Source organism: Haemaphysalis longicornis, unplaced genomic scaffold (genome assembly GCF_048455015.1).
Source record: "Haemaphysalis longicornis isolate Haplotype H1 unplaced genomic scaffold, Haemaphysalis longicornis Haplotype H1 scaffold_5, whole genome shotgun sequence".
NCBI lineage: Eukaryota > Metazoa > Arthropoda > Arachnida > Ixodida > Ixodidae > Haemaphysalis > Haemaphysalis longicornis.
The window spans coordinates 42931914-42958572 of record NW_027526385.1 but is presented as its reverse complement, the minus strand read 5'-3'; the positions used below and the strand labels follow the sequence as shown (position 1 = coordinate 42958572).

At 45.5% G+C, this 26659-nt stretch overlaps 1 protein-coding gene across 1 annotated transcript in view; it reads right to left on the bottom strand.

The window, feature by feature from the left end:
* Positions 1-25627, bottom strand: part of LOC144139657 (uncharacterized) — a 164973-nt gene extending 139346 nt beyond the window's left edge. The window contains exon 1 of the mRNA XM_077671950.1: positions 25296-25627. Coding sequence (XP_077528076.1) covers positions 25296-25627 — 332 coding nt within the window. The remainder of the gene's footprint in view (positions 1-25295) is intronic.
* Positions 25628-26659: the final 1032 nt, after the last annotated feature.

Sequence of the window (26659 nt, the reverse complement as noted above, 5' to 3'; positions counted from 1 at the left end):
TTGGGCGAGTTGAAGGCGAGGTTAGTAAATGAGGTGGGGAGTGATGAAGGCGTCATTAAGGATGTTTGTATCAAGCTGCAAAGTCAGACGGGGAGGCGCGAGTAGACGATCTTGCAGGGCGAACCGGGCTCAAGGCCATTGCAGCGACGGCCGCCTCGAGGCGATGCGGCTAGCTGGGCGCTGCAACGGCAGCAAAACCTCAATATCCTCTGGAACGCGAATCAACTAGAAACAGTAAAAAAAAAAAAAAAGAAAAAAGAGAGAGAGAGAGAGAGAGAGAGAGAGAGAGAGAGAGAGAGAGAGAGCGAGAGACGTTTTCACACTTTATACTTTTGATGCTGTGATGGAGAAAGCAATAGCGGCCGACTGCCGCAAGTGTCTTCCCATTATTACCCCCATCCTTTTCCCTATCCGCCTTTTCCCCCTTCCCTCGGTTACTATGATTCGGCCCACACCCGCGCTCGCCTCGCCCAGCAAAAAAAAAGACATTTAGTGGGAATGCGCTTTTCAACTCCTTTAATCGCTGCCTCTGTAGTGAGAAGACTCAGATCACTCATTTAGCAATTCACTACATGTCCCTAACAGGCGTTTCTAACGGGAAGTAAAAAACTGCGCAATTTGAGACGTCCACAAAAAGGAGAGAACACAGGACAGGCGCAGTTGTTCTCTCTCTCTCTCTTTTTTTTGGCCGTCTCAAATTGCGCAGTTTTTTGCTTCACATTAAAGATGCACCAACTCACCCACCAACAAGTCCTTCTAAACTACAGGCGTTTCTTAATCGAATGACGCAGCACAGCAAGTAGGTTTACCACTAGTCAGCTACCTTTGTCAAACGTTGCCTGATAAAACATGGCTTTATGGTAAATAAATCTTTGCGCCTTTGTTTTCTAACTGAGTCCTACGCAATCAACCAGAGACAACAACTAACCACTGCCCTGTTTCGCGTCGTGACGTTGTGTTGTTTGGGATCTGCAGCAGACATGGTTTTAAAAAAATAGACATAAAAATACAGACACAAAACATACAGATACAACAAATACCGACACAAAAGATACATATACAAAAGATACAGATACACCCGGTAGTTTTGATTATTGCCCGCGACTGAAAATTGTTTCATGCCCCGTGACCTCTTTGTGGTGATTAACTGTCCATCATTCGATGTGTAGTATGAGTGACTGAAGGAACCTTGCGGAATTAGGTCAATTTTACAAGAAGAACGTGTTCTGTGTGCATATCTACGCGCCTCAGCCGCATCCGCCGCAGTGGTTGCACCTTTTTGGACGCTCCAGTTCGCCTGCCTGACTTTTAAAGCGCAGCTTTCCTTGCCTCTCCTGCCAGTTTTACGGACGCTGCTGCTGCTGTCATTGCTTCTGCAGCCTGGCTGGGTGCGCCGCAGGGTTTTATATTGCACCAGATAACGCTGGCCTCCTCGCCGCGGGGACGGGGAAGCGACTAGCTTTGACGCGCTCGGGGAAGCCGCACCTCATGCGTGGATCACCTTCCCTGCAATTGTAGCGGGTGACGTCTAAAGAGGAGCGTATTCGCTGTGTCCACCGCTCAAGGTTAAGCATGTGTCACTGAAATTACTAATATTGTAGATATAAAGATTTACTATTGCACTCCTTCATGATCGATGCGTGCACTGTCTTACCTAAAGCGTTCCTTTCCCGTGACTTTCAAGTAACAGCTTTGACACAATGGAAGCTCGGTTTCACGCGCGCTCTTCGTGTCCGGAAATCTTATGAGAGCAAGCGTGATAAGACCATTTCCCCACAGACCAACCGGTATATGAGGGAATTTATTAGTTTTTCGACAGCCCGCCACCGGCCCCACTAGAAAGATTTCGCTTTGAAAAATGGCTCCGGTGGGTTTGGGGATGCCTGTTGGTCTCGCATTCCAGAAAAGACCCCTTGTTCGAATCCCGCCGACACCCGAGCTTACCCAATTTTATTTTCATCGGAGTTACTTGTCTTATACTTTACAGAAGCTTCCCTGAAAAATTTCGCCTCACCCTGAGCATTCCTTGACCAGCTTTTTTTTTTTTTTTTCACGTATAGAAGAGTCGACCATATTTCGTTCCATTTGTGGCCAATTTCGTGTGCCGTTTTGGTGCTAGGGACGCCGGGTTTTCGGCCAGCCGAGTTAAATAATTGTACGAAATTAATAACAACAGGACACTGACAGGGCATTCACGGTATGTTCTTCCCTTTCAAAAAAAAAAAAAAAAAACGGCATGCAGTTGAGTAAGGGCGTCAGTTGAAGCATCTACCTTTTTTTTTTCTTCGCATCGTACATTGCAGTCGCGGTAATCGCGTACTCCTGCGGAAAATTAAATATGACGAAAGGAGCATGAGTAATCTCTGCTCTGAGCAAAATGCACGCACTCAGATACGAGTGGAGCTAAAATAGAAAGTTGCGAATGTTTCTTGGGAAACCGTGGCAACGACCGTCAGGGGAGCATTTTTGTAGCCAGCAGCAGCAGCAGCAGTAGGAGAGAGGACTGGGACAGTTAGGTAGTTTGATTTGTGATGGAATCGCGCTAGGACGACAGAACAACAAGAAGAGAACCCAGCTATTCTTGGCTACGGTGCTAAGAATTTCTTACGCAATTAGATGTGGCTTCAGCGTAAACGCTGAATTGTTGACAGGGGCGCGAATGGAATTCTAAACCATTTCGGCAAGGAAATCAGCTGTCACAACAAGTGAAATTGTTGAGGGGGAAAAAATTACACCATCTTAACCCTGAAAAGTATGCGAAGCAGACATGGGGTCGACTGAAGTTCCCATTAGTTTTCAGTTCTTCGTTTCCGCTGACGTTCAGCTTCGCGTGATTTCGTTGTATCAGTAGCTTCTTGACGTAGTTTGAATGAGTGAAGGACAAAGGCGCGTTCCTAGCACATGCTGCCGTCTCGGTTTGTAGCGCAGTGGGAAGAGCGCAACGTACCTCCCGTTGCGGCCAGAGAGTCGCGGGATCGAAACCGGGCGCCGCCTAACTATTTCTTTTTATAGTGGACTGCGCTGACGTCAGCCCAAACGCTGACGGGGCTGAAGAGATGCGCATGCGCAGTAGAGTGCGGATGGCGGACAACGACAACGAGGGAGGGAGGAACACAGCCCCGAGCATGAGATGCTTCGCATCTAAAAGAAGTCGTTCTCGTTGTTATGAGTAGAGAAGGTGTCCAGACATGAGAGCCTTCGTAAGATAAGCGGACCGGTAATTTAGGCAGCGCAAAAACAAAAATTCTTCGCTTTAAGCTTCGACCGTATCGCAATGGCACATCGAATAAATGTCGGATCCATGAAGCGAGTGACCCAGGTTTAAATCCAACCACAAGAATCGTTTTTAAAGCGAAGCTTTTAAAGCGAAGCGTTTTACCTCTGCCCCCCAAGGGTTCTGTCGTGACCGTTGGTGTCAACAGAAAATTGAATACAGAAAACAGAAATCATGTGTTCTGCCGTTGTATAAAGTTGGCTTTCCTGCAACGCGTTTTGGTTACGACACCGCCACCAGTGAGACCAACAAAGTTTGGCTTTAATAATCTTAACGCGGGAAATCAGCATCTCAACTGTACGCGCAACACATTGAGGTGCTTGACTGGTTCTGAATTCAAGCTTATTACTCTGCCGTCGCACCTGAAATGAATACGCAGGTACGTACTTTGATCCGAAACTATAAGGGAACGGTGTTACGTGGCACAGCCAAATGTCGCTGTATATTGGTGAGGAAGCTAGCTGAACGCCCGCTATTTCTGCGAACTACGCAATGTGTCTCAGAGCGTGGTGTTGACCTGACAGGTCTCCGAGGTCTTCAGCGAATGTGTTCCTCCAACAGTACTGGTTAATTTATTTGGATACCTGTAATTTAAAGAAAACATCTCGTGCCCGCTATCGGTGCTTCACAACATGCACTTCATTCCCTTTGAAAGCGTTGTATTTTTATTTTCCCAGTGGAAACCCAGTCGAAAATGACAAGAAATATCTCTGTAGTTTGTCGTATTTTCGCGTGTCGTACTGTCGTCTTGTAGTGTTCTTGTCGGGTCGTGATTCTGATATTCTGTAGTGTGTCGTATTCCTGTCCCGAGTTTGATGTTCCGTCGTGCCGAATTTCTGCTTTGTCGTGATCCAGATGTTCCACGAATAGTTGCACATGGTTTGAATGTTATTGGGCGTTGTGAGGAGTATAGCGTAAATGGCAGTCCTATTGTGACTACAGGAGTGTTTGTCGTTTAGTAAATTAACTTCGTCGTTACGACAGAAATGTGTGTCGTATACCAACAGATGGCTTTGTCGTAACAACAGGACTTTTTCGCCACAACAAAGTTTTTATCGTACGACACGAATTCTTGTTAGGTGTTTGCGGTATTCCTGTTGAGATTTCAGAGTGGGAATGTCGTTGGATGTGTATTTTATACCTAGCTACCTCATTTCCACAGGTATACGGTAGAAAGCCTACGACGTGCCTGCCCGCCGCTTGCCTTTTCCACCGTCCGCGCCGCAATCAGCACGCAATTTTCCCCGGCAAAGAGCACCGGTGGCGAATACTGTAACGGCTTAAGCAAAGCCCACTGGAGAGCTGGCGCGCCTTTCGGCCGCGCTCTGAATACTTCAGAGCCACTCAAAGAAACATGAACATTCGATCCGCCCTCCGCTGCCGTGTGCGGTCTTTTTCCTGCCCTGGCACACAACAGAGGCTACCGAAAAAGGCCTCCGCGAGGTGGCGTTTCATTTTATGATACGTCTAGCGATCGCCTATTCTTCTCACTGGCTGCGATAAAGAAAACATGACTACGGTAGGAACGATACGGCTGAGAGGTAAGCCCCAGACGGTGCCATGATGAGATTAGGCTTAACTGTGTACGAGCATCTGGGGGCTGCGCTGCCTGTGTGACGAGGACCTTGCTCCCTCTTGCTGGGAGGCTGATCTCTGAGATCTTATTTCCTCTCTTCAGAGATCATTCGCTATTTTAAGGTTGCTACTCGGCGCACTTTAACCTTTTCAACAACCGGCTATCACAGGCAAACGCGTTTGAATACGAAGCGGCGGCTTCGATCTTTTTTTTTGTTTGCGCTCTTGTGGGGGCCGTTCGAACTTGCAAAGAATTGATTCTGAGAGACGAAGTTCTCTTGGCACGACATTTATAAGCATGAAACAGTGAGGTAGAGCGGATTGCGTTAGCACAGCTGTCGCATAATTTAGACGGTTTTAACGTCAACCTTGAACAGTACCCGTTATTGTAGTTTATCCCGAGAATCGGTATCTGAGCATCTGCTTAAGAAATTACACTTTGAATAAGTTAGCAAGCTGCGCTGCTTTGTTCGAATTAAATAAAGTTTTGAGGAATAATATATAAGATAGAAGGGGACATAGAAACGCTGTTTCCGAACCACCCCGGCGGTACGATCTCCTTTGAAAGCTGCTTCAGGATAGGAAAAATATACCTACACAATTTGCATGCTTAATTATGTAAAAAAAAGCCGAAAAAGGAACGAGACAGAGAGAGCATGTATGCCAATGCCTTCATGTTTTATAACGATACAAGCAAACGTACGAATAACCTGCTTAAAATTTTAACACGGTGTTATACATCAGCAGATTTCTAGAACTACTCTCAGCGTAATATCCCCGTTTGAAATTACAGACGCAGGGAATAGCCTTCCTCCCTTACACATTTTTCTGCAAGGATACTTTGTAACAACCCAGACAGCAACGCGGGAGCCATCGTTCGTCTGCGCGCGTGTATTTCATCGATTCTATTAAAATTTATGCTTCAAAACACAACCGACATAGCAGCTCAGCGATCCCGTTCCGTAGCTTTAACTTACACTTGGCATGGAGGAAGAAAACACATCCAAGTATTTCTTCATAAACGGAGATCATCGCAAACACTGAAGCGGCAACGCCGCAACCCCCCTCGTTCAGGAATCGGAATTGTTGAACATATGTCGCAGCAAAAACTCGACAGGGACACAAGAAGGACCTAGGCAGACCACAGATTCTTGTACAGGAACAGGAAAATCCGGAGCGTGTGAAGAGATGTTGGCGCCGCCCTGGCGGACGCAAGTGGACGTACGTGGCAGGATCGCCGGCCGACAGCGAAGGCGATTGGGAGGTAGCGGGGTGTGGGGAGGATACCAACGCTTTTCGCGATGTCGCCCACTAGCTGTTGCGTTGTGAATAATAAGAAAAGGCTGTGGTTGATTCCTATCTCATTGGAATCAGTAAAACCCGAAAGTGATATGTGCAGCGAAATCTGCAGCTGAGCATGATTTGCGGGTCAGCGGCTGTCTTGCGGGTGTGCTTGGCGAGCGACGTCCTGCTGGCGGGTCGCTTCGGCAAAGGTGTGGTTGCGTCATTTCCGTGACGGGTATGACGTCAGTGAAATTTTGGGGCATCGCGGCATAAAACACTTTCGTGTTAAAATATAACACCTGAAAACGGACAACCCTAAGTATAGGGTACTCTTTAGTAGTAAAGGAAGCTTCCCGCAAGAAGACACGGTGTGCAAGAGTGCAGCCTATACAGGCCGCATGCTTCGTTGTTTTGGCGTCACTTCCGTGACAGATATGACGTCAGCGAAATCTTCGTGTATCTGTGAATAAAAAACTTTCGTGTTAAAAAACAGTAATTGCGCACAAGGAACCTGGTTATAATTTTCATCGTTGTAACGCTTTCAAAAACACGCTTGATAGGCCCATACACGACGTGGGAGTGCTAGTTACGCTCCTACAGCGGGGGTCCGTGTGATGACCTTTACTTTGTATTTCTTGTATTTGTTATTTTATAAGGTTGTACCTAGAGTGTCCTCCAACGGCACTATAAGTGCTCCACTAAATCGACGTCTACCGGTGTCTTGCAAAAGAAAAAAATGCCGCCTCTGCCACTAGTACGCTCTCTCCCACAAACGTAACGTAATCTAATGTATCATAACGTAACGAACAGAAATAAATTATTAAAAACACCGGAAACTAACCTAAGCCATGATAATTACACGAAGAAAAACTACTAAATGAAAAAAAAGATAATTATACGACGAATACGCACGGCGAAAAAATAAATATAAAACAAAGACGTGGACTCGAACCCCCGACCATGGTGCCAGAAAGCTCAGATGGAACCTCTATACTCCGCAACGGCAGACGCGCTCTTCCCTGTGCCAGTGTAGTCTGGCCAATATTCGAACGTCGTCGAATTAGAACGTTATCGAACGAAATATTCGAAATATTCGAATATTCGAAAAATTCGAAATATTGAAACGTCGTCTGACGGCACTCAAGCCATGGCTGCAGCGGTGAGCTAGAGCATCCTCGGTCGGGACTCTATGCACTGCGTTTTATAAACTAGACAGTTTTTCCTTCTGAATATAATTAAAACTTTTTAAGGCTTTTGCTTCGGTTTCTTAGTTTTTTAGTGACCTTACACACTTGTGTTTTCTATACTCACGGAAATACTACGCATAATAATTAGACCTCAACTGCAATAAAAAAAGGGCCGGCCCCAGGCATTTCTGTGTCTTTAAATACCGAAAGTTTTCTGTAGGCACATTTATTCTGTAAAGACTGGCTGAAGATTCGGGGCACAAAGTAGTTTTTTTCGTTAATAAGTACGCAGAATTTGGAATTTGTACGTAAATTTTGGAGCGCTTTCTTGATTGAAAGCACGCTCAGAAGCGCGAAACGGAAGCGCTTTTGCAGGTTTTTTGTTAAGTTTTTTCGTGTCGCAATAACAAAGAAATCCCGCCAACCAATCGGTAGATTAGCGCCGCCAAGTAATGTTTCGAATATTGAATGCTGAGGATTTCTTTTCGAAATTTGGAGGACATGAGAGGCATACTTAACAGCGCAAAAAAGGCACACGCGACCCTGCCTACAAAAACAGTCATTGACACAATTTTAATTAACGTTAAAACATTAAAACGACCGAGCCCGTGCAAACAGAATCCCGCAAAAAGTCGCTATTCGACTGACTTCTTTTTCGCGTGAGTACGGAAACCCTTTTCGGGCCCGTTCTTGCAGCACGGAGAGGTAAGAGAACAAGCCTCAACACGAAACTCGATTAAACAAGAATAAGGGGTGCACTCCAATGCCCTAAGGGGTGCCACCTTCTCTCACACAACGTGCACTGTGTATTTTGAGCGCTAACGAAATTACGTCGCGTGCTTTTTCCTCGGCTGAACGTGTCCTTCCGTCTGCACCAGCTAATGGTACTGCAGGCGCTCAATACCGCCGGGCGCCAGCTCCCGTTATCAACCCTTCGTGACTGGGTCTCTGAACGCCCGAAATGGTGGCAACCCCGCTGGCGGTCGGTTGCCCCAAGAAAACAGTGGATACGTTTCTCGGCGCACTGTTTATGCCTGCAACGTTCCCGTCCTTTCGATTGGCGGGGGTGTGGCCGCACGCGAGAAGGAAGGACGATCGAGGACGCCGCAGACCGCGTCGCGTGTTCCGTTCTATACGACACGTTCTGGCCTCTTTTGCGGGATCTTTGTTTCCAGGTGTCCGTTGTTCGATCCCTTTCAAGATAATTCACTTCGTGGAGATGCGTTAATTTTTTTCACCGAGCTCTCCCTTCGGTCCTTTGAAAATTGTCTAATCTGTCATCCTGCTCCCTTGTCGCATGCAGCGGCGTGCGGCGGCAGGATTGAACAGTCGTCGAGCGTAGTAGTGCGTTTGCAATTGAGACGTCTTTAAAAGTCCAGCAGCATTTGCGTTGTGTACCTCGGCAGCCATTTGCACCACGGCATCTGTGAGAGAAGACTCGGTGGAAGTGGACGAGAGGAGAGTGTGGAAAGGAGGTTTGAGGAATCGGTGAGGAAGTTAGAGACGAGAAGGAGGGTGGGTGAGGGGAATGCACTGCTGCAACGCAAATCACTCACACAGCCGCAATCGAATTGCTAGTGGAAACGCCGCGCATCGACGAAAATGATCGATCACTGCGATCACAGGGCATGAAGGTTCCACCAAGTGCTCCTTGCGCATGCGCGAGGACTCTCGTGTGGTAAGGACAGAAAGTTGGGCTAGGTGGTTAGACGATGCTGCGTGCATTTTACTAGCTGTGATTTTCTGTCTCTTGTGAACCGTCTTTCGCGCTTCGTCCTGTGATTTTGTTACTCTTGCGGTCCATCTTTGGCGCTGGTAAAATTCACCCAGTATCGTCTAGTGTGGTACTAGTTCTTTACCCCTACTCGACTACTGGTGTTAGAATTGGCGTTACTCCCTCGGGTGGTCAACTTGGGTTAACGTAACCCATAGGTATACACAGCGGCACCGCTGTGCAGTACTAATGGCTGATTCATTCACAGTCATATGGTTAAGTAGTTAAGTATGACATTCTTTCTTGGAGTAACGCCTACTCTTCCCATGTTCTGTGAGTTCAACAATTCCAAATCAACCTATCCGCATTATCACGTGTCACATTGTTTTTCCGCTTCAGCTCTGCTGCGTGAGAGAAATATGCTCCGTGTCAATAAAATATTTCACTAAAATGTAGCGATCTTTTTATTTTACTCAGCTTTTATGTTTCCTGTGATTTATTAAACATAATCATTTGTAGAGCGAAAATTGTTGCCGGTTTCTAGCAAATAACAACCTCTTGTTACGAGCTACCCACACAAATTACGAAAAGAAAACTTGCTTCACTGCGTTTCATTTTCAAATAGCCTTCGTGCTACCACAAAATAATAATCATCTCCGAGAAGCTTTAAAAAATTGTTCAGGCTTTTGTGTTGTAAACAATTACAGCATCAAGCCTACATTTTTTTGTTGTTTTCTGTACCATTTTATTGTGCTGTTCGCTGCTCTTTTATGTTATTATTGCGCCTAACATTACGTATTTATACAAAACACTTTAAACCATTGTTTGGTACTTTTAAAAGTGCACGAGGTCGTGGGTTCGATTCCCGGCCGCGGCGGCCACTTTTCTGATGGAGGCGAAAAGCAAAAACGCCCGTGTGTTCGAGATTTCGGTGCACGTTAAAGATCCCCAGGTGGTCCAAATTAATCCGGAACCCTCCACTACGGCGTGCCTTATCGCCTGCGTTGCGTCGGTGCGTTAGACCATACAATCAATCAATCAATACCTTAAAACTGTGTTTTTGTTATTTGTATTTCATTTTTATGTTCATTATATGAGCCCATGTTAATTTTTTTTTGTATTTGCTGATATTTCACAGCATTTCTAATCGATCGCCTCTCATATGTTTATTAATATGTTGTATCCATTGGCGACAAAAAATTATTGTCACTGACGGATTCCATCGCCACATATGGTAAACTATTGGCGACAAAAAATTATTGTCACTGACGGATTCCATCGCCACATATGGTAAACTATTGGCGACAAAAAATTATTGTCACTGACGGATTCCATCGCCACATATGGTAAACTGCTGCTATTTGTGAAACCCAGAAACGCCCCTGCTTCCTTAACACCGCCAAGCATTGATTATTTGTACATTGGGAAATTTTAATACAAACGCCTCTACTGCTGCGTTACAACCCAGGTGTGTCTTGGGCGCGTAGAACTCCAATTCGAATCAAATGCGGGCAGCTGTCTATCTGAATTAAACGAGCTGAGACCATGTGATGCATTTCTGCGCAAAATTTTATTGAATCAGTGGTAATGTCATTTCGACACGAAAGCTTGGTAACGTTTTTTTTTTGTTTTGAAATACGTGATTCCTAAGATTCTTCCCTAACGCTCTTTGAGAAAAACCTCGCCCTGGAATAAATAGCGAAGCTCGCGAAAGCACTGGCGATCAATATCCGGGTTTATTTTTGCTGAGCAAATAATGATTAGTCGTCTGGTCGAATGCCACTCACGAAAAAGATGCTGCAACAGCTACATAATTCGACCATTAGGCCTGCGTAACAATGCTCCAGGTAGGTGCTCGTTCGCGAAGAAAAAGAAAGATACATGCAGGTTGCACACGCTATTAATGTCCTGCGCGTTTATTCCGCTACCAGTTTTTCTCCGCCTGCTTCTGTATTCTCGAATCAGCAAGTATTGGAACAACTGACCTCAGTACCGCATTCACTGCACCATGATAAATGACGAAATATGAGCATGCGTAACGAGCGATGGTAATGGCGTGCGCTCTGAAGCGGTATATTCTCAAGTACACACATACGCGTAACCTTTGAGGCCAAAACTGCACTGACCTGAGTTATGGAATTTTGTAAACCGTTTGCGTAAACTTGCGCATTGCTGCAAGTTTCATACACTGTGCTCGCCCCCTCTGCAACGCCGTAAGGGCGCTAATGTTAAACTCGTAAAGCAGACAGATTAATGAGGTGGAATATCACGTCGAAAAATTTTGCACTCTACTGCTCTACTACTCTACTCTACTCTACTCATATCTGAAGGTATGTTAAAATATACTTTTGCATGCAGAAGAGAGAGCGCATGCGCAGAGCTTCGCCTTCTGCGTATTGTTACAAATCTGTTATATTTAAACATAGAACTACCTTCTCACGAGGCAGCATTAAAATCTGGCTGGCGCATGGCTTGTTTTTCTTTTCTAATGTGGAATACCTTTACCAGTCGGACTTCGTAATTGGGCAGACGATTCTGCTCATATTGATCGCAGTTAATAAGATCATAAAAATAACTTTGCAGAAGCGCGAAAGCCGTCTCACGTCAGAAGTGCGTCAAAACCTTCCCTAAAAGTTCGTCGTATACCTTCGCTGAAAGTGCGCATGATCGATCATCAAATGTCCAAAGACCCACATCGCAAACGAGTGGCGAACCAACGCGAAGATTTCTCGCGCGCTAAGTAAGCGATATTGCACTTTTTCTTCCTGATCGATGCGTGTTTTGTCTTATCTAAAACCGTTCCTTTATCGCGATTTCCCAGTAACCGTTTTGACAGAAGCCCGGTTACACGCACATACTATGCGTCCAGGGATCTTATCAGAGCTTTTCGCTCGACCATTGGTCTATGTGGAAATGCATTAGTTTTTTTACAGGAAACTATTGGTCCCAAAAAGAAAGCTTCCGCTTTAAAGCAACAAGGAAGTTTGGTTTATTCAAAAAGATCGCTATGACCCGACAACAATCATGCAAATTATAACTAACGCTTCAAAGAAATAACCTAAATCGTGCCAAAAACAGATGGCGCTGTGCCTACCCGTCAGCCACTTTCTTGTTTTGCACTCAAAACGTAAGAACTCGTTTATGCGATGAATGGCGGCCGCCCAACAAAGGCCATTGGCAGCAAATATGAGTGTGCATTTCTGGTTGTGCCTCTAAACTCTGTTTGGTGGTGCCGCTTGAATACTAACGTGGAATGAACACATCCTGCGGTTGGTATTTCCCCTTTGACGTCACTGAAAATGATGGGCAGCGCGAAATTTGAAAATTTGGCAGCCTTTACACCTCTTTGTGGTAAAGATAAAGTCCTTCAGGGCTATAATGGAGTCGAGCAAGTTACAAAAGCTAGTTATTTTAATTAAAGAAGGTTATACTTTGCCGTGATGATTCGTTTTAGTGGAATGAATTTTTACTAACTCCTAGAGTGTTTTTTTTTTACTTTTGGTTCCCACATGTTGTTCAATGGAGCAGTATATGTGCAGGATAAATGGCCTTTTTTATGCAGAAACCGTGCCTCATAAACAGTAACAAGCGAATGAAGGCGACCTCGTTGCTCTATTGTGATTTTAGAAAAAAAAGAAAAAACATCGCTGAAAGAAGGCAGAGAGGGAACGGAAGTACACTACATTTACACCGAATGTACAGTCTTTGTCAAGATTTTCTAGGCCAAGGCGAAAGTGCGCAGGGCGCCAAAAATTCAATGCACCAGCTTAGCTCCACCGCGAGGCTGAAATGTTTTAAGCCGGAAAGCTAGAGAAAACACCTCCCTTTCTTAATGTCATAAAATATTTTTCTCACATTTAAAGGTAAAGATTATTCTTTGAATTCTTTGTGGTCGAGGAGGCGTAGGATTGCCCTAGAAAATTTTGACAAAGGGTGTGCGTTTCTTTTTTTCCTTTGATATCTTGCTGTAGCGTTATTTTTCTCAAATCAGCGTAATTAGAGTCTTCCGTTCACGGCTGTCATACATTTTAAAATTTTTTCTGCAAAGCTTGCTAGCACTATACAGGGTGACCAAAATTAAGTCGGCAGGTTTTTTTTTTAATTAGGTGCTTAGGTTTACGTGAAGACCACCTCTACAGTGAGGTTTTCTACCCGGGAGGACACACAATTAGGGGCTAATTATCAATTTCGGTGGCTTAATTAACTAAAATTGCATAATTAACTTTTAGTGGGTGCAGCAAGCAAGCATATTTGTATTGAGAAATTGGACGCAATTGTGTATCCATGCGGTTTCATTTGGCAGAATTATTCTAGCGCATCCGTACTCCGAGATATCGAACTGCGAAATTTAATTGCCGGTCGCATGATTAGGCATCCTGGAAACTGAAGACCGGCGCAAAGCTCCTCCCTTTTGGTCTGTGTTTTGATGCCGTTCCGTGCACTGCAGAGCGCGATAACTCGAGCCAAGACTTTACCAATTTTTTCTATGCCTTTACCCCAATGTCAAACTAAACACCGTACACAGCAGGCACGTTATAAAAGGGAGGAGCTCTGCGCCGGTCTTCACTGTCTTGTACGCGTAATCATGCGAACGGCAATTAAACTTCGCAGTTCGGTATCTCGTAGTAAAGATGCGCTAGAAGAATTCCAGGAAATGAAACTGCGTGGAAACATGATCGAGTCCAACTTTTCAATACAAACATGCCTGCTTACTGCAGCCACTAAAAAGTTCATTATTAAATTTTAGCTAATCAAACCACCGACATCAATCATTACTAGATGATTTTGTGTCCCCCTGTGCGCATAACCTCATTGTAGATGCAGTAATTACGCAAATCTAAGCGCCAAATTTTAAAAAGACCTGTCGACTGAACTTTGATCACCCTGTATTAAGCGTCACGAACTGGGCGTAAGCTCCGAAATTCCTGCGTTATTTTCTTGCGCAAAAATGCAGTTAAATTATCTTCGCAGACGAAAATGAAAGTTTGACACAAATCCTGTAAACCAAAGAACCGATAGAATCGCCAAACCGGGCTGTTTTCTTCATGTCGCAGCGGTGAGCCGCTTCATTACGCATCTAAGAATATCAACGTCAGCGTGGCAGCTGCCAAGAAGGCCTCTAGAAATTCACCCCAATGTCATTAGTTATGCCTTTCACTTCTAAGCAAGTCTTCTGAAACAGTCACTGAAGTAAGCAGAACCCTTGTAACGATAAATACTTAAGTACGCCGACTTATTTGATCGTAAACCAAACGCCTTGATGTAAAGCGCCGTCCCAGGGCTATCCAAGGTGTAGTATTGCTTGAGGCGGTACACATGCGCAGCGCTTACAAGCGGCTTACCCGCTGAAGGTGGAAAGACGGCGGGGATAAATTTATGTGTGACGTCCGTCACCCGACGCAGGAAACAGCAAGAGCCGGCGTCGGGAAAAAAAAGTTTTAATAAAGCGAAAGCTTTAAGTACGCCTTGTCTCGAGATTAATCATCGCGTCACATTGACCTTGAGCAGCCGGAGCGCAAGTCTGGCAGGAGTGATGTCGCTTCACGTGATTCTCTGCGGAGAGGCGTTGCAGCTGCGTTCACTCGGAACATGGTTGCTGCGGTACCACGTGACTAGGCGAGGATTTAAGGGCTACTTTGCCGGCGCTTGGTCCCTCAGTATTGCCATAGATGCCGCACCGGCTGGGCCGTCTGTGTGGGCGCTACAGCGCAAGCGACCGGCTGAAACAAACCATACAGTAACTCGTGATAACTACGCTTACAAGAGTTAAGTCTGATTAGTTTTGACACGAAAGTGTTTTACTTCTGGATACACGAATATTTCGCTGACGGCATATCCGTCACGGAAGTGACGCCATGACAACGAAGCAAGCGGCCTGTAAAGGGTGCACCGCTGCACACGGGGTCTTCTTGCGGGGAAGCAACCTTTAGTACTAATGAGGACGTTGTACTTTGGGTTGTTCGTTTTCGGGTTTTATAGTGTAACACAAAAGTATTTTGTGCCGCGATACATCAAGATCTCACTGACGTCATATCCGTCACGGAAATGACGCGAGTGCACCTTTGCCGAAGCGACCCGCCAGCAGGACGTCGCTCGCCAAGCACACCCACAAGACAGCCGCCGACCCCCAAATCATGCTCAGGTGGAGATTTCGATGCACATTTCACTGTCGTGTTTTACCGATCCCTATGACAGAGGAATCAACCTCAGTATTTTTTGTAAGAGGGACCAGCCAGTTGCACGGACCGCTGCGAGTCTCCTGGAGGGCTTGCGGTGCGTTAAGTTTGTCGCGGTAACCTGCCTTGCTTAATAGGACCTGGGGGTTGCGTTGAGAGTGTACACGGTCGATAAGGGGGCAGAGCATGGTAGTCACGTGTCAAGAATCAAACCAGGCTCACAGCTTTGAAGTGCGTAAAAGGAAAAAGAAAAACCAGAGGTGTCGTGGCGGGAAGAATGGCAATTTAGGCGGAGACAATGTAGCAGATAGCAGCGGCCCAATCCCAGTGGTCAGTAGAGACTAAGGGGGGGGGGGGGGGGCGTGGTCCTAAGTTTCCAGTTGATAGTGGTTGTAGTAGCCTTTCGGTGAATGCGTACCATTCGCGGATGGTAAGCTGTGGGAAATTTGTGCTGAGTTGAGCGGGAGCGAAGGAGCTAATCAATAACATTGAACAAGAAGTATCGGCCGCAGTCCGTGAGTAATTAGCGGGAAGCTCCAACGGGCAGAATTACAACAATGCATATATTCTTTGCAACATAGGTCGCATAACAAGCAGCCAAGGCGGAGGTGATTGCGAAGCACGGCGCATAGTCCATCGCAACGGCCGCTGTCTTGTTTCCGGACTTAAAAAAACGAAAAGAGTCCACTAAGTCCAGAGTAACACAGAAAGAAAGTTCAAGGGTAGTCTCGATTAGTGAGGTAAAGGAAACGTGGGCAGTGCTTTTCCCCGCCAACACAAGTCGCATGCAGTTACGTAACATCGCACGAGTGGATATAGACCGGGCCAGAGGGAACGACTCCGCACGGGGTCGTACGTGCGGGGGACTCCGAAGTGGCCAGAGGTTGGGACAGGGGCGTACGACAGATTTCATATCGGCGGAAAGGAAAAAAAAAAGGAAAGTAAATACATTGAAAAGGAAAAAATTAAAGGAAAACAAGCAAAATTACATGAAGTTGAACAGCGCAGGGACGGGACTAAAAGCAGAGGCGACAATCACGGGCGCTGTCCCGTCCCTGCGCTGTTCAACTTCATGCAATGAACCAACTAGCCCAGTTACAAACCCCCCTAAAGCAAAATTAATAAGCTAAAGCAACAAATTTACACTAATTTAAAATACAAGGACGTCGAGTTGACGTCCTACTCTACTTAACCTTCTCATTGCTCTGTTCATGTTTTTGCATGAAGGAGCATGGAACTTTATTGTTGCCTCAGTAGAGTACACCAATGGAATGTAGTTAATACAGAATGGGGTCCCAGAGTAATATACTGTAGTGCGACCCCTCTTCCGCCCTGAAATTGCAAAATGGCCGGTCTGTGTGGTAAAATTAACTAACACCAAAGCCGCCTGCGGTCGGTGGGCAGTTTATCCACACAATAACAATTGTCAGTAGTAAATAATTGTTGACAGAAAGAGTTAGTTATTTTCGTTTTTGGTCACTCCGGCCCACCTCACAGTATCGAAAATACCGTGGGAAGGGGGGATAGGGGAGCTGCCCCGATGGTAAAGGAAATGAAGTGTGTCCACCTACTTTGATAGAATAGGTGGATCTGATTTTGTGGCATTAAAATTTCTAAATGAAAAGTCCATTGAGAGCCACAGATGGCTGCATTAAAAAAAACTTGTATAATCACTTCTGGAACAGGCCATATGGGGATTTTCCTTGGTTAAGGTAAACATTATAATGGTCTAGCAACTTAATTATTCATTAAAGCGAAACTGCCTTGCGCTAGGTACTGACCAAAACAGAGTGCGTCTGTAGCTCAAAGTTCATTTATCCAGCATTGCAATCTCATACAATGTTGAAATAATAATAAGGGCAGACACCAAAAGCTGCTAAGAAGCAACTTGACAGGGTTTCTGCCCCGTATTTTGACAGCGAAAAGAACAGCAGAAAAATGGACAGTTCATTTATCCAGCATTGCAATCTCGTACAATGTTGAAATAATAATAAGGGAAGAAACCAAGAGCTGCTAAGAAGCAACTTGACGGGGTTTCTGCCCCGTATTTTGACAGCGAAAAGAACAGCAGAAAAATGAACAGCAGCAAAGCTCTCAATGTAATGTATGTATTGTGGAAAAAATTACACTGAAACTGGATGGCGAGGCGACTCCATTATAACGCCAGTTTCATTTGCTTAGACACCCGCCGCGGTGGCTCAGTGTCTAAGGCGTTGCGCTGCTGAGCACGAGGTCGCGGGTTCGATTCCCGGCCGCGGCGGCCGCTTTTCTGATGGAGGCGAAAAGCAAAAACGCCCGTGTGTACGAGATTTCGGCGCACGATAAAGATCCCCAGGTGGTCAAAATTAATCCGGAGCCCTCCACTACGGCGCGCCTCATCGCCTGGGTTGCGTCGGCGCGTTAAACCCTACAATCAATCAATTTACTTAGTTAGTTCAGAGTCAAGTTGTAAACGTTGCGGCATTCTCGTCTGCTTTGAATACATGGCCGTCTTTGAAGATTGTAAACTCACAAAAATAGCTGCAACTGTTGCTTTATCAAAACTACCCCGATGAAAAAGTACATAAGAAATAATTTAGAAACATTTTATGGACGTTATGTGCCCCCATTCAGACAATATACTAAGTTACCATCCATAGCTCAATGCAGGCCCGCCTTCGCTGTTCTTCGCGATAGCGCAAGAGCTGTAAAATTTTTAACAGCGAAGCTGTTTAAGCTTTCTTCTGTCCGTGCGGATCGTTAAACGAAAATGCCGCTCAGTGAAGTGGAGAGGGAAGAAATGCTAGGCCAAGAAGTGTTAAGAAAAGTATCGAGGAGGCAAGGAACTCACGAGCTGGAACCCACGCCTCAAGAATAACAACGCTTCCCACGGTCAGACTTGAAACTGAGTTCCTTGCGTTATGAAACCGTCGTCTATCCGATTGCGATATCATCGCATTCAGGACTCACAGCTTTTTCTTTGGGTATATAGCGCGGGCGTTGGCTTTGGACTTCGGTTGAGTTAAATCGGACTTTGGTTTCGGACTTTGGTTCCGGACTTCGGCAGTTCGAATTTTCAATCTTTAGGAATGTGTATTGTGAACTTTGATGTAGCTCAGTTTGCATGAAGAAGGCTTCGCTTTTTGGCAATCTTTCTCTCAATAAAGGGGCACACCACAAAAAAAGCCAAGTAAAACCTAGTAGACCACCAACTTTGCTGTTTCCTCAGTCTTTGCATCTCAACGGTGAAGGTAGCCGAATTGTTTTCGTCCCTTTCCCACAGGCCTTGGCCAGCCTAACCCATTTTACAAGGGGAAACCTAGCCGCATGATGTCACAGTCACTATGTCCTTTGTCTTCTGTCCTGTCATCTCGTAATAAATTAGCACTAAATCATCAAGCTTTTCATTCTACCGGGATGCGTGTCTAGACATACTTTCGGGAATGCCACGTGCGGGTCGAATCCGGGCCTGTTGCAGTGTTTGAATCATTTCTCATTGCCTCCTGAGCACGCTGTCACATGTTACAATGTCATATTAATGACCTGTACAAGACTGAACGTATAAAGCGAGAGGGGAGGCCGAAACAACCATTCTATTCGGGATCCTAGAGACGCTACCGCTGCTGACTGCTTTAATTCATCGTGATAGGCTACGTCGTGTTGAAAGCGAAACCACGTGTAGTGGAATACACCCAAGCAATTAGAAAGAACTCACTGCGGAGGTCGTTTTAAGTTTTGCGATTTTTTTGTGCCTACCGTGGTACCAGTATACACGCTGCTATTGAATAGCGTAGAGTAACATACCAGTTTGCCACATTCTTGACCCTGCAAAGCAGTTTTCGGCTTATTTATATCCCAAATACTTTTAGAACGTAGTAAACAAACACACTCAGTACTTAGAGTAAGGGGTCACAAAGTACCTCAGCCGAAAATTAATGTTCTATGCCCATAAAATAACTTCGAAACTTGCTCAAGAAAATTTTCTCTCTTTCCTGGCCTTGGCTTTTTTCGATTGCTCTAATTACGTCATTACAGCGGTATAACGGTTATTGCCCGGCTTTGTCTCAGTAGAAACAATACACGCATTTGATAGCAACTTATCATATGCAACAAAAGCAAAGAAGAAAGTGAAGGCACATCTGCTGCGAAGAGCAAATTTCGCAGTGTTCCAGCGGGCTGGCGATAACCGTAGCTTTCGCAATGCTTCCAGACGCGAATTAAAGAGTGAAAGCTTTTATCGGCAGTGTTGCAGAGCCCCTTTACTGGTTAAAAGCATTTCTGTTGTCCAAAAAACGCGCTGTTTATTCATCTGTTTTGTCTACGCAAAAAAAAAAAAAAACGAGAATTTACTGCCACCACTTCCGACCGGAATAAAACTCATTGTTTTTAAAAGTATCGATGCGTCTAATGAAAATGTCCATTAGATTGCAATTTTGTACTTCATTTACCGTAAGTTCATATGTGAAAATTTGAAAGCAAACAAAGAATAGAGAACAATGGCCCTTAAAAATTATCTGGTGAGCCACATTACGCTTTAATTTATTTTAAATTTATCTTATTAAGCCCTTTCCAAGCCGACAAAATCGATGGGGTAAGTTTTTTCCCATTGAGCTGTGATTCGGCTTGTAAAGTGTCTACGAAAGCGGTAATCACAAGGTATGAATAAAATATACGTTGCACAACAAAAAATAATTTCTCCTTCTAAACGTTTCAGTCCACAAAACGCAAGACAAATACAAATGATACCCGTCTCGGGTGAAGAGGTACGACATTTTTTGAATGAAACTGTTATACAATTTGAAATTTAATAGTGACGCCATAGGTTAAAATTGTACAAGCAACATCCACTCCAGTTCGAATTTTTAAAGGTCCAACATAACTAATGCCAATGAGTTGAGTGCTCACCAATGACTGTCGCTGATTAATGCACTCCTGCTGACCAATGACCAATCCATTTCTTAAGTATTATACAATACATATGCAATACTTGTAAATACGTATCACACATTACATTTGCGCAAGGCTTCCTTGCAACTAGAATACGTAAACCTGCCGCATCAGTTAACACCGTTAACACCACATCAAACGAGTTGCGTTATGTTAACGACCACATTTGTTGCTTAAAGGCATTAGCGCAGATATATTTTTTCTCGGTTGCCCACACAGGAACAGAAAGTGGTTGGCACCGAGATGTGCAGTCGATAAAGTATTTTTGGAAGCCTCGTGTTTGCGTTAGCTTGCCTAGCAAGCCTGAAAAATGGTACAGCGGCCGTGTTTCAATATCTACTTTACAGTTTTACTTCCCTTGCTTCCGTCTTTTTTTTGCTTCTCGTATTAAGGATTATTGCGGATATAGCCTTACAGCTTTCTCGCTGGAAGATCCGCCTCTACGCCCCGAGTTAATGGGGTATGACGGATTTACTCAGGCGGCTCATTCTAAATGAAGTATTTCGTTCGCCCCATTTACTTTCCTTGAGTTTTCGCTTAAAATCTTCGCGGGTTACTGATATTGACCGCTTAGTCGACTGATAAAAGAATGTATTTTCGGCGTCCAAACTCCTTGCACTTCGAGTTCCGTTTCTTTTTTTATATCTTCATCCCGTTTTAGGGACGAAGCACCTTAGCGGCTCGGGCTGTCGGCGTCTGATGTCGTCGTCGTCGTTCGTCTTCGTATTCTGTGTGGTCACGGTACTAAAACACCGGGACACTCGTTTTCCAACGCCTCGCGCTAGAACATTTCATCTCCATGGCAAAAAACGCGTACAGAAAGAACACTCCTGGACACTCGTTTTTTGTTCGCGCTTGCTTGCTAGCTTCTATTTCGCTCCGTATTCGCTTTCACTTTAAAATTCCCAGTTCTTTGTTTCGAATTTCATTTCCCCTCCGTCTTCGTAATCGGGATGTCGCGCACGTCAGCGCGCACCGTGTGGCAAGCGAGAGGCTTATAATCTCTGAATACACTTACACCCTTCATGCTTCGCTCCTTCTTAGGGTTTACGTTAATGGAGATGACCGGGACTTAACCCATGTGTAGCGCAAAATGCTAAAAACTGTGATTCATTACTTTGTCACAAAAATCGGTAAAAGGCGAAAGTGAAATGTGCAATGAAATCTGCAGCTGAGCATGATTTGTGGGTCGGCGGCTGTCTTGTGGGTGTGCTTGGCGAGCGACGTCTTGCTGGCGGGTTGCTTCGGCAAAGGTGTACTGGCTTCATTTCTCTGACGGATATGACACCAGTGAAATCTTTGTGAATCGGCATAAAACACCTTCGTGTTAAAACATAAAACCCGAAAACGAACAACCCTATGTATAACGTACTTTTAGTATTAAAGGTTGCTTCCTCGCAAGAAGACCCTGTCTGCAGGGGTGCACCCGTTACAGGCCGCTTTTTTTTTGCGATAGTTTGCCGTACGGCCTAACAGTTATATATACGACGTCACATTTGTTTCACGCAGAAACGTCAGCAGAGACCGGTACTGAGGGCCCCATATCCACCGCTGTAGATTGGGGGGTCTCCCAGGATGGAGCCCTGTGCCCCAGAGGTGTGGCCGGCGAGAGGTTTGCAGGGCAGGGCAGGTCCATAGAAGGTGGCTCGTGTCGGCTTCGGACGCAAAGACCGTACAAAAGGGACAGGTGTCCGCAAACGGTGCGTGATCACGGGCAGGCCAAGCGTGGGTTACTGCTGGGGATAAGGCCACCCCAACTGTTTCTTTCTAATGGCGTCATTTCCGTGACGGATATGGCATGAGTGAAATCTTGGTGTTAATACGGCTTGAGACCAACTAGTTACACTCGAAATGCTAAACTTTACTCATTTTTCTGATGGAGGCGAAAAGCAAAAACGCCCGTGTGTACGAGATTTCGGCGCACGTTAAAGATCCCCAGGTGGTCAAAATTAATCCGGAGCCCTCCACTACGGCGCGCCTCATCACCTGCGTTGCGTCGGCGCGTTAAACCCTACAATCAATCAATCAAATCAATCAAACTTTACTCATTAACGTTTCTGCAAAATGTCTTCTGTGCCATAAATGCTACCTTACAAGGAAGTGGTTTAGGAAACGCTTTTTATAATGGTATCTCTACGTCGTCAGGTTGCACTTTCTTTTTGTCAGGCACGCCTTCCACCAGTTCCCTCTCGCTAACGTAATCTGACATAGTAAAGAGAACATTTATTGGGTGTCGCAAAACAAAAAATAAAATGTATCATATAATGACCGAAGGCAACAAATAAAGTGTGGCAAAACTGAAGAAAAGACAACTGGCCGCATATCTGCTTACGTAGCTGCAAATGTCGTCAAAAGACGATAGTCTTCTCCCGCTCCTTCCACGTAAATGCCTCTCTTCTATTTCCCGCCTACCTCTGACGCTCTTCCCCTCCAGTCTGGCTCCTCCCCAGATAAACACGGTGGAGGTTTCCGAAAGCCCATTCAATTCTCGCGCGTTCCACTGCTCATGCGCCATCTACTGGCTACTTCTGTTACTGTTGAACTTGGAACTCCGTCATGAGGTGTACTCATGAGGTGTACGCCGTCATGGGGGCTCGTTCGGTGCTGTTTTTATATTTTTAGGTGAAAATACTGTTTTCAACGCGTATTTTATATTTGCCTTCGCAACTATAAAAAAGTAGACATTTGTCTTTAATTACAGGAACACTGGGAGTTCAAGTTGTATGGTAATGTATTGATGTAATGTTGTTAAGTACATGTTTTCAGATTTAGTGGTTTGGAAAGGTTATGCTTATAAAAACCTTGTTCAGGAATTCTCTCATCTTTTAGCCAGATGGCAGAATCGAGGGACAAGCAGACGGACAGGCAGACAGACAGACCGAATTTCCGAGTGGTCCAAGAAAGACTATGGTCTTTAAAAGCAAAACGGCGAAGAAAAGACAGCGCTGGAGCCAGGGTGAAGCTTACACCATTCGTAACACCAAACGAAGACCAAACATTCTTAAGCGTCTGATTAGCAAGGTTCAAAGCACTAGTAACGCCAGCTCTAGAACTTTATCCAAGACGCTGGAGCATGGTCGTACGGCTTTCTGTACCGTTTTATTTTTCTTTTTAGTGTCATTCTTATCAACACGACAAACTGCAAGACGCAAATCGTTTAAAAAGCTCCTGTAAAGAGTGCTCTACCTTGTAATTACTAAACCTGCGAGAAAGCGCGCTTTTCGGGAGTACTTACATCTGAGCATAAGCGGCTTGTCAGAAACGAGCATATGACAGAAATGCACGCAAACTAACTGCCACTCTACCCACGCAGTATCTTTCTAGAGAAACCCCAACGTTTGCGGTGCCTTGGGAAGATACCGCTTAAAGGTAAAACAGTTTTTCGGCGTTGCGGGTCGTGTTCTGCCTCCGGTTTCTGCTGTTCCCCTTGGCCTCCCTTAATAGCTGCTGCTCATTTTCTTCCTGCGTTAAACCACCTGCCTTTTCTAACAGCGAGAGCCGCTTGACCTTTTACAGCTCTCTTTTTTTTCCTGTGTAGACTGTTTGGGCAACGGCAAAGGTCCGAAATGGAGAGCAGTGCATGCTGGTTGGAGGATGTATCCTCGTCCCGAATTCTCGCAGACAAGACAAAGAAACGTGGGTGTACTACCTTATTTAAAAACAAGCATAGACGTATACAATAGATTCATATGCGAGGCCCCACAGGCGTGTAGACGACCTCTGCAACTTGCGGGATGGTAGTCCAAACCACCATGAGGCGTATACGCGAAACATTTTGTATCTCCTGTAGTATTCACATAGACGTTGACTGAACGCAATAAGTATGTATTGCGTAGACATTCAGTGAGGATAATTTTGGTTCCTGCAGTATTTCAAACTTACGCAGAGCTTTCTCGCTAACTTTCGGTACTACCACGTAGTTAATAAACACGATACATTACCACAATTTTCACGCGTTTCGCGCCTAAGATGTTATGTTATATGTTACGCCCCTAATGCCAAGCGTCTCCAAGAGGAGGCAAAATAGCGTACGACCAACCATAGACGGTTCCAAGGCGGCACGCTTCAAATTTTTCTGCTGTAAACGAAGGAATGCCGATTTGACTAATGCTATACGCACAACGTTGTGTACCGTTCTACCAATGGCTATACGCACGACCACACATCGGTTATGGAAATCTTTTCGCTTCGTTTCATTATTTTTCTTTTCATCTGGAGTGCATGCAACGCAACGCTTCGGCTAACATCACCGTTTGCATCAAACTTACGTGCTCTCTCTCTCTCTGTTTCCTTGTCTGTATGGTGGCAGGCTGTAACTGCGATTTTTTCCTTTTGTTTCTGTATCCATTGCTACGCAATGTCTAGGATCGACAACAAAGAGAACAGTCTTTTATGGTGTCCTGGCATCTCACATCTGTACTGAATCTATGGGTTGAAATTCCCGTTCGTGCGGGATTTCTTTTACTATATTACATATGCTAGCTTTTGAAAGGGAATTCCTTTATTTATTAAATTTTTATGCTCTATTTTTTTTAGCGGGAGTCGGATAGAGGTCTGAAGCGGTTATCGTCATAGGGCACTGATTCTTACTATTTCAAGGCAATCACTAAATTTACTTCGGTTATACACAGTATTTCGGGAGGCTGGTGTAGGGTGGTACGCTTTAGGTCGCTGTTGACTGCACATATTTAGAAAACTAACGAAGTCGTACGTACAGCCATTCAGGAGGGATTGCACGACGTCGCGCGTAAAAGCCCCACCTACTGATTTTGTTCTCCACAGCGACATGTCACGGGTTTCGTGCGGTGTGTGTAACACGTTCGCTGTCATGATGCAAACACCTCGAATGATCGGAAGACCGGCAAAGAAGCTCAAAAACAATTCATAGCCGAGCTTTCGAACACGGTTCGACTGAAATGTGAACAACTCACCGGCAACTCAGCAATCGACTGACCCAACCCCTTAAGCAGGGGCTTTTGCCTTCAGCGGCGCTACGGGCTCGGGTTAATCGACAACTCGAGACTGGCACGGCCACCAGCGCCTACAAACCCCCGTTCTCACGGCCTCGGTTGAGACGCCGGAGTTTGTTCCCTGTGCTGACGCACTTCTTCTCGAACGGACGGTAGCAGTGTCGTGCGGGGAAGCCCCCTCGCACTCACCTCACGCACAGGCTGGCTTGGCGGCGGTCAGCTCTGTGGAAACGTCGCTGCCGTGGCGGGGAGGCGGCGGCTGCGTCCGGGTCCCTCTCGGCTGCGTCCTGTTCAGCCGTCGCGACGCTGAAATCACTCGCACTGCACCACAGGACGCCGGCACACAGAGCGCTGCACTTGCCAGCAGCTGCTCTTCGGTGTTCGTCGCGATGCGCTACAACGCGCTTGTAAGTCGGCCGCCCCGCGCGACGGCGCCGAGGGTTCTGAAGCTCCACTCGGCCCTCTGTCGTTTCCGGAAGCGTGACGTCACACCCGGCGGGCGACGTCGCTGGTGACGTCATGCGGCGCTCTGTTCAAAGGAGCGCCGGGTGAGGCCGCGATCAACGTTTTATTTCATCGGGCTTCGAGGAGCTTGGATTTTCTTGCTTCATCTTGGTGGCGGACCCGTTACGATTTGAGCTTGACCCCAGAGTCGCTATACCGCCTAGCGTTTGTCCTGCGTATTTTTCTAGATGTTTCACCTGTAATCGTTATGCATTCGATCCCGCTTATAATGAACACATCGGGAAACTGAAATATGTTCGTTATATCCGCTTTTCGCTATATCTGGATACAAAATCTATGTATACAAATGGTAACGCAAACGAAGATTTGTTCGTTATAGCCGCTGTTTCGTTAAAACCGGGTTCGCTATAACTGGGCTATACTAGTAGCGTCGCACGAAATTTTGAAAAACTTCAAAATAACAAAAATATTAAAAAGCAACGAAGAGGGCGATAATTGTAACGCCCTGCATTCCCACAATAATGAAGATTTCGCGGAAGTTACACGTCTAATCGTTATAATAGCGTAAATGGAGATAATTGGTCAAACGAAATTTTGAAAAGCTAAACAAATAGGAAAAATATTTAAAAAATTACGGAAAATTGAGAACCGTGTAACGCCCTGCGTTTCCACAATGATGCAGATTTCGGAAAAGTTCCACCTGTAATCGCTATTCTCATGTGCCTCTTCTCCCAGCGCAGACAGGGAGTCTTCACCAGCCTGGAGTCCCGTTGAGTCCTGCAAACTAAAGAGGTCTTTATAAATATCTGTATCACGACTTGAGATTTTACATAGTAGCATATTTTTGTGTGGTTAGGGTAATAATTCTGATATCTTGCAATTCGTTGGGGCATAAATCGACCTCTACAGATTATATTTACGTTCGTTTGCCTAGATCAAGAGCGAGATGACTTCATTGGCGCCGAGTTCTGAGATGGGTTTAGACGGGAAGGCGTCTTGAACCATCTCCCTCCATTAGCCGCGAACCAGGATTCCATGCATCCTGGCGACGGCTTCCGCCTTCTGCACTGCTGTGAGTTGAGTCTTCG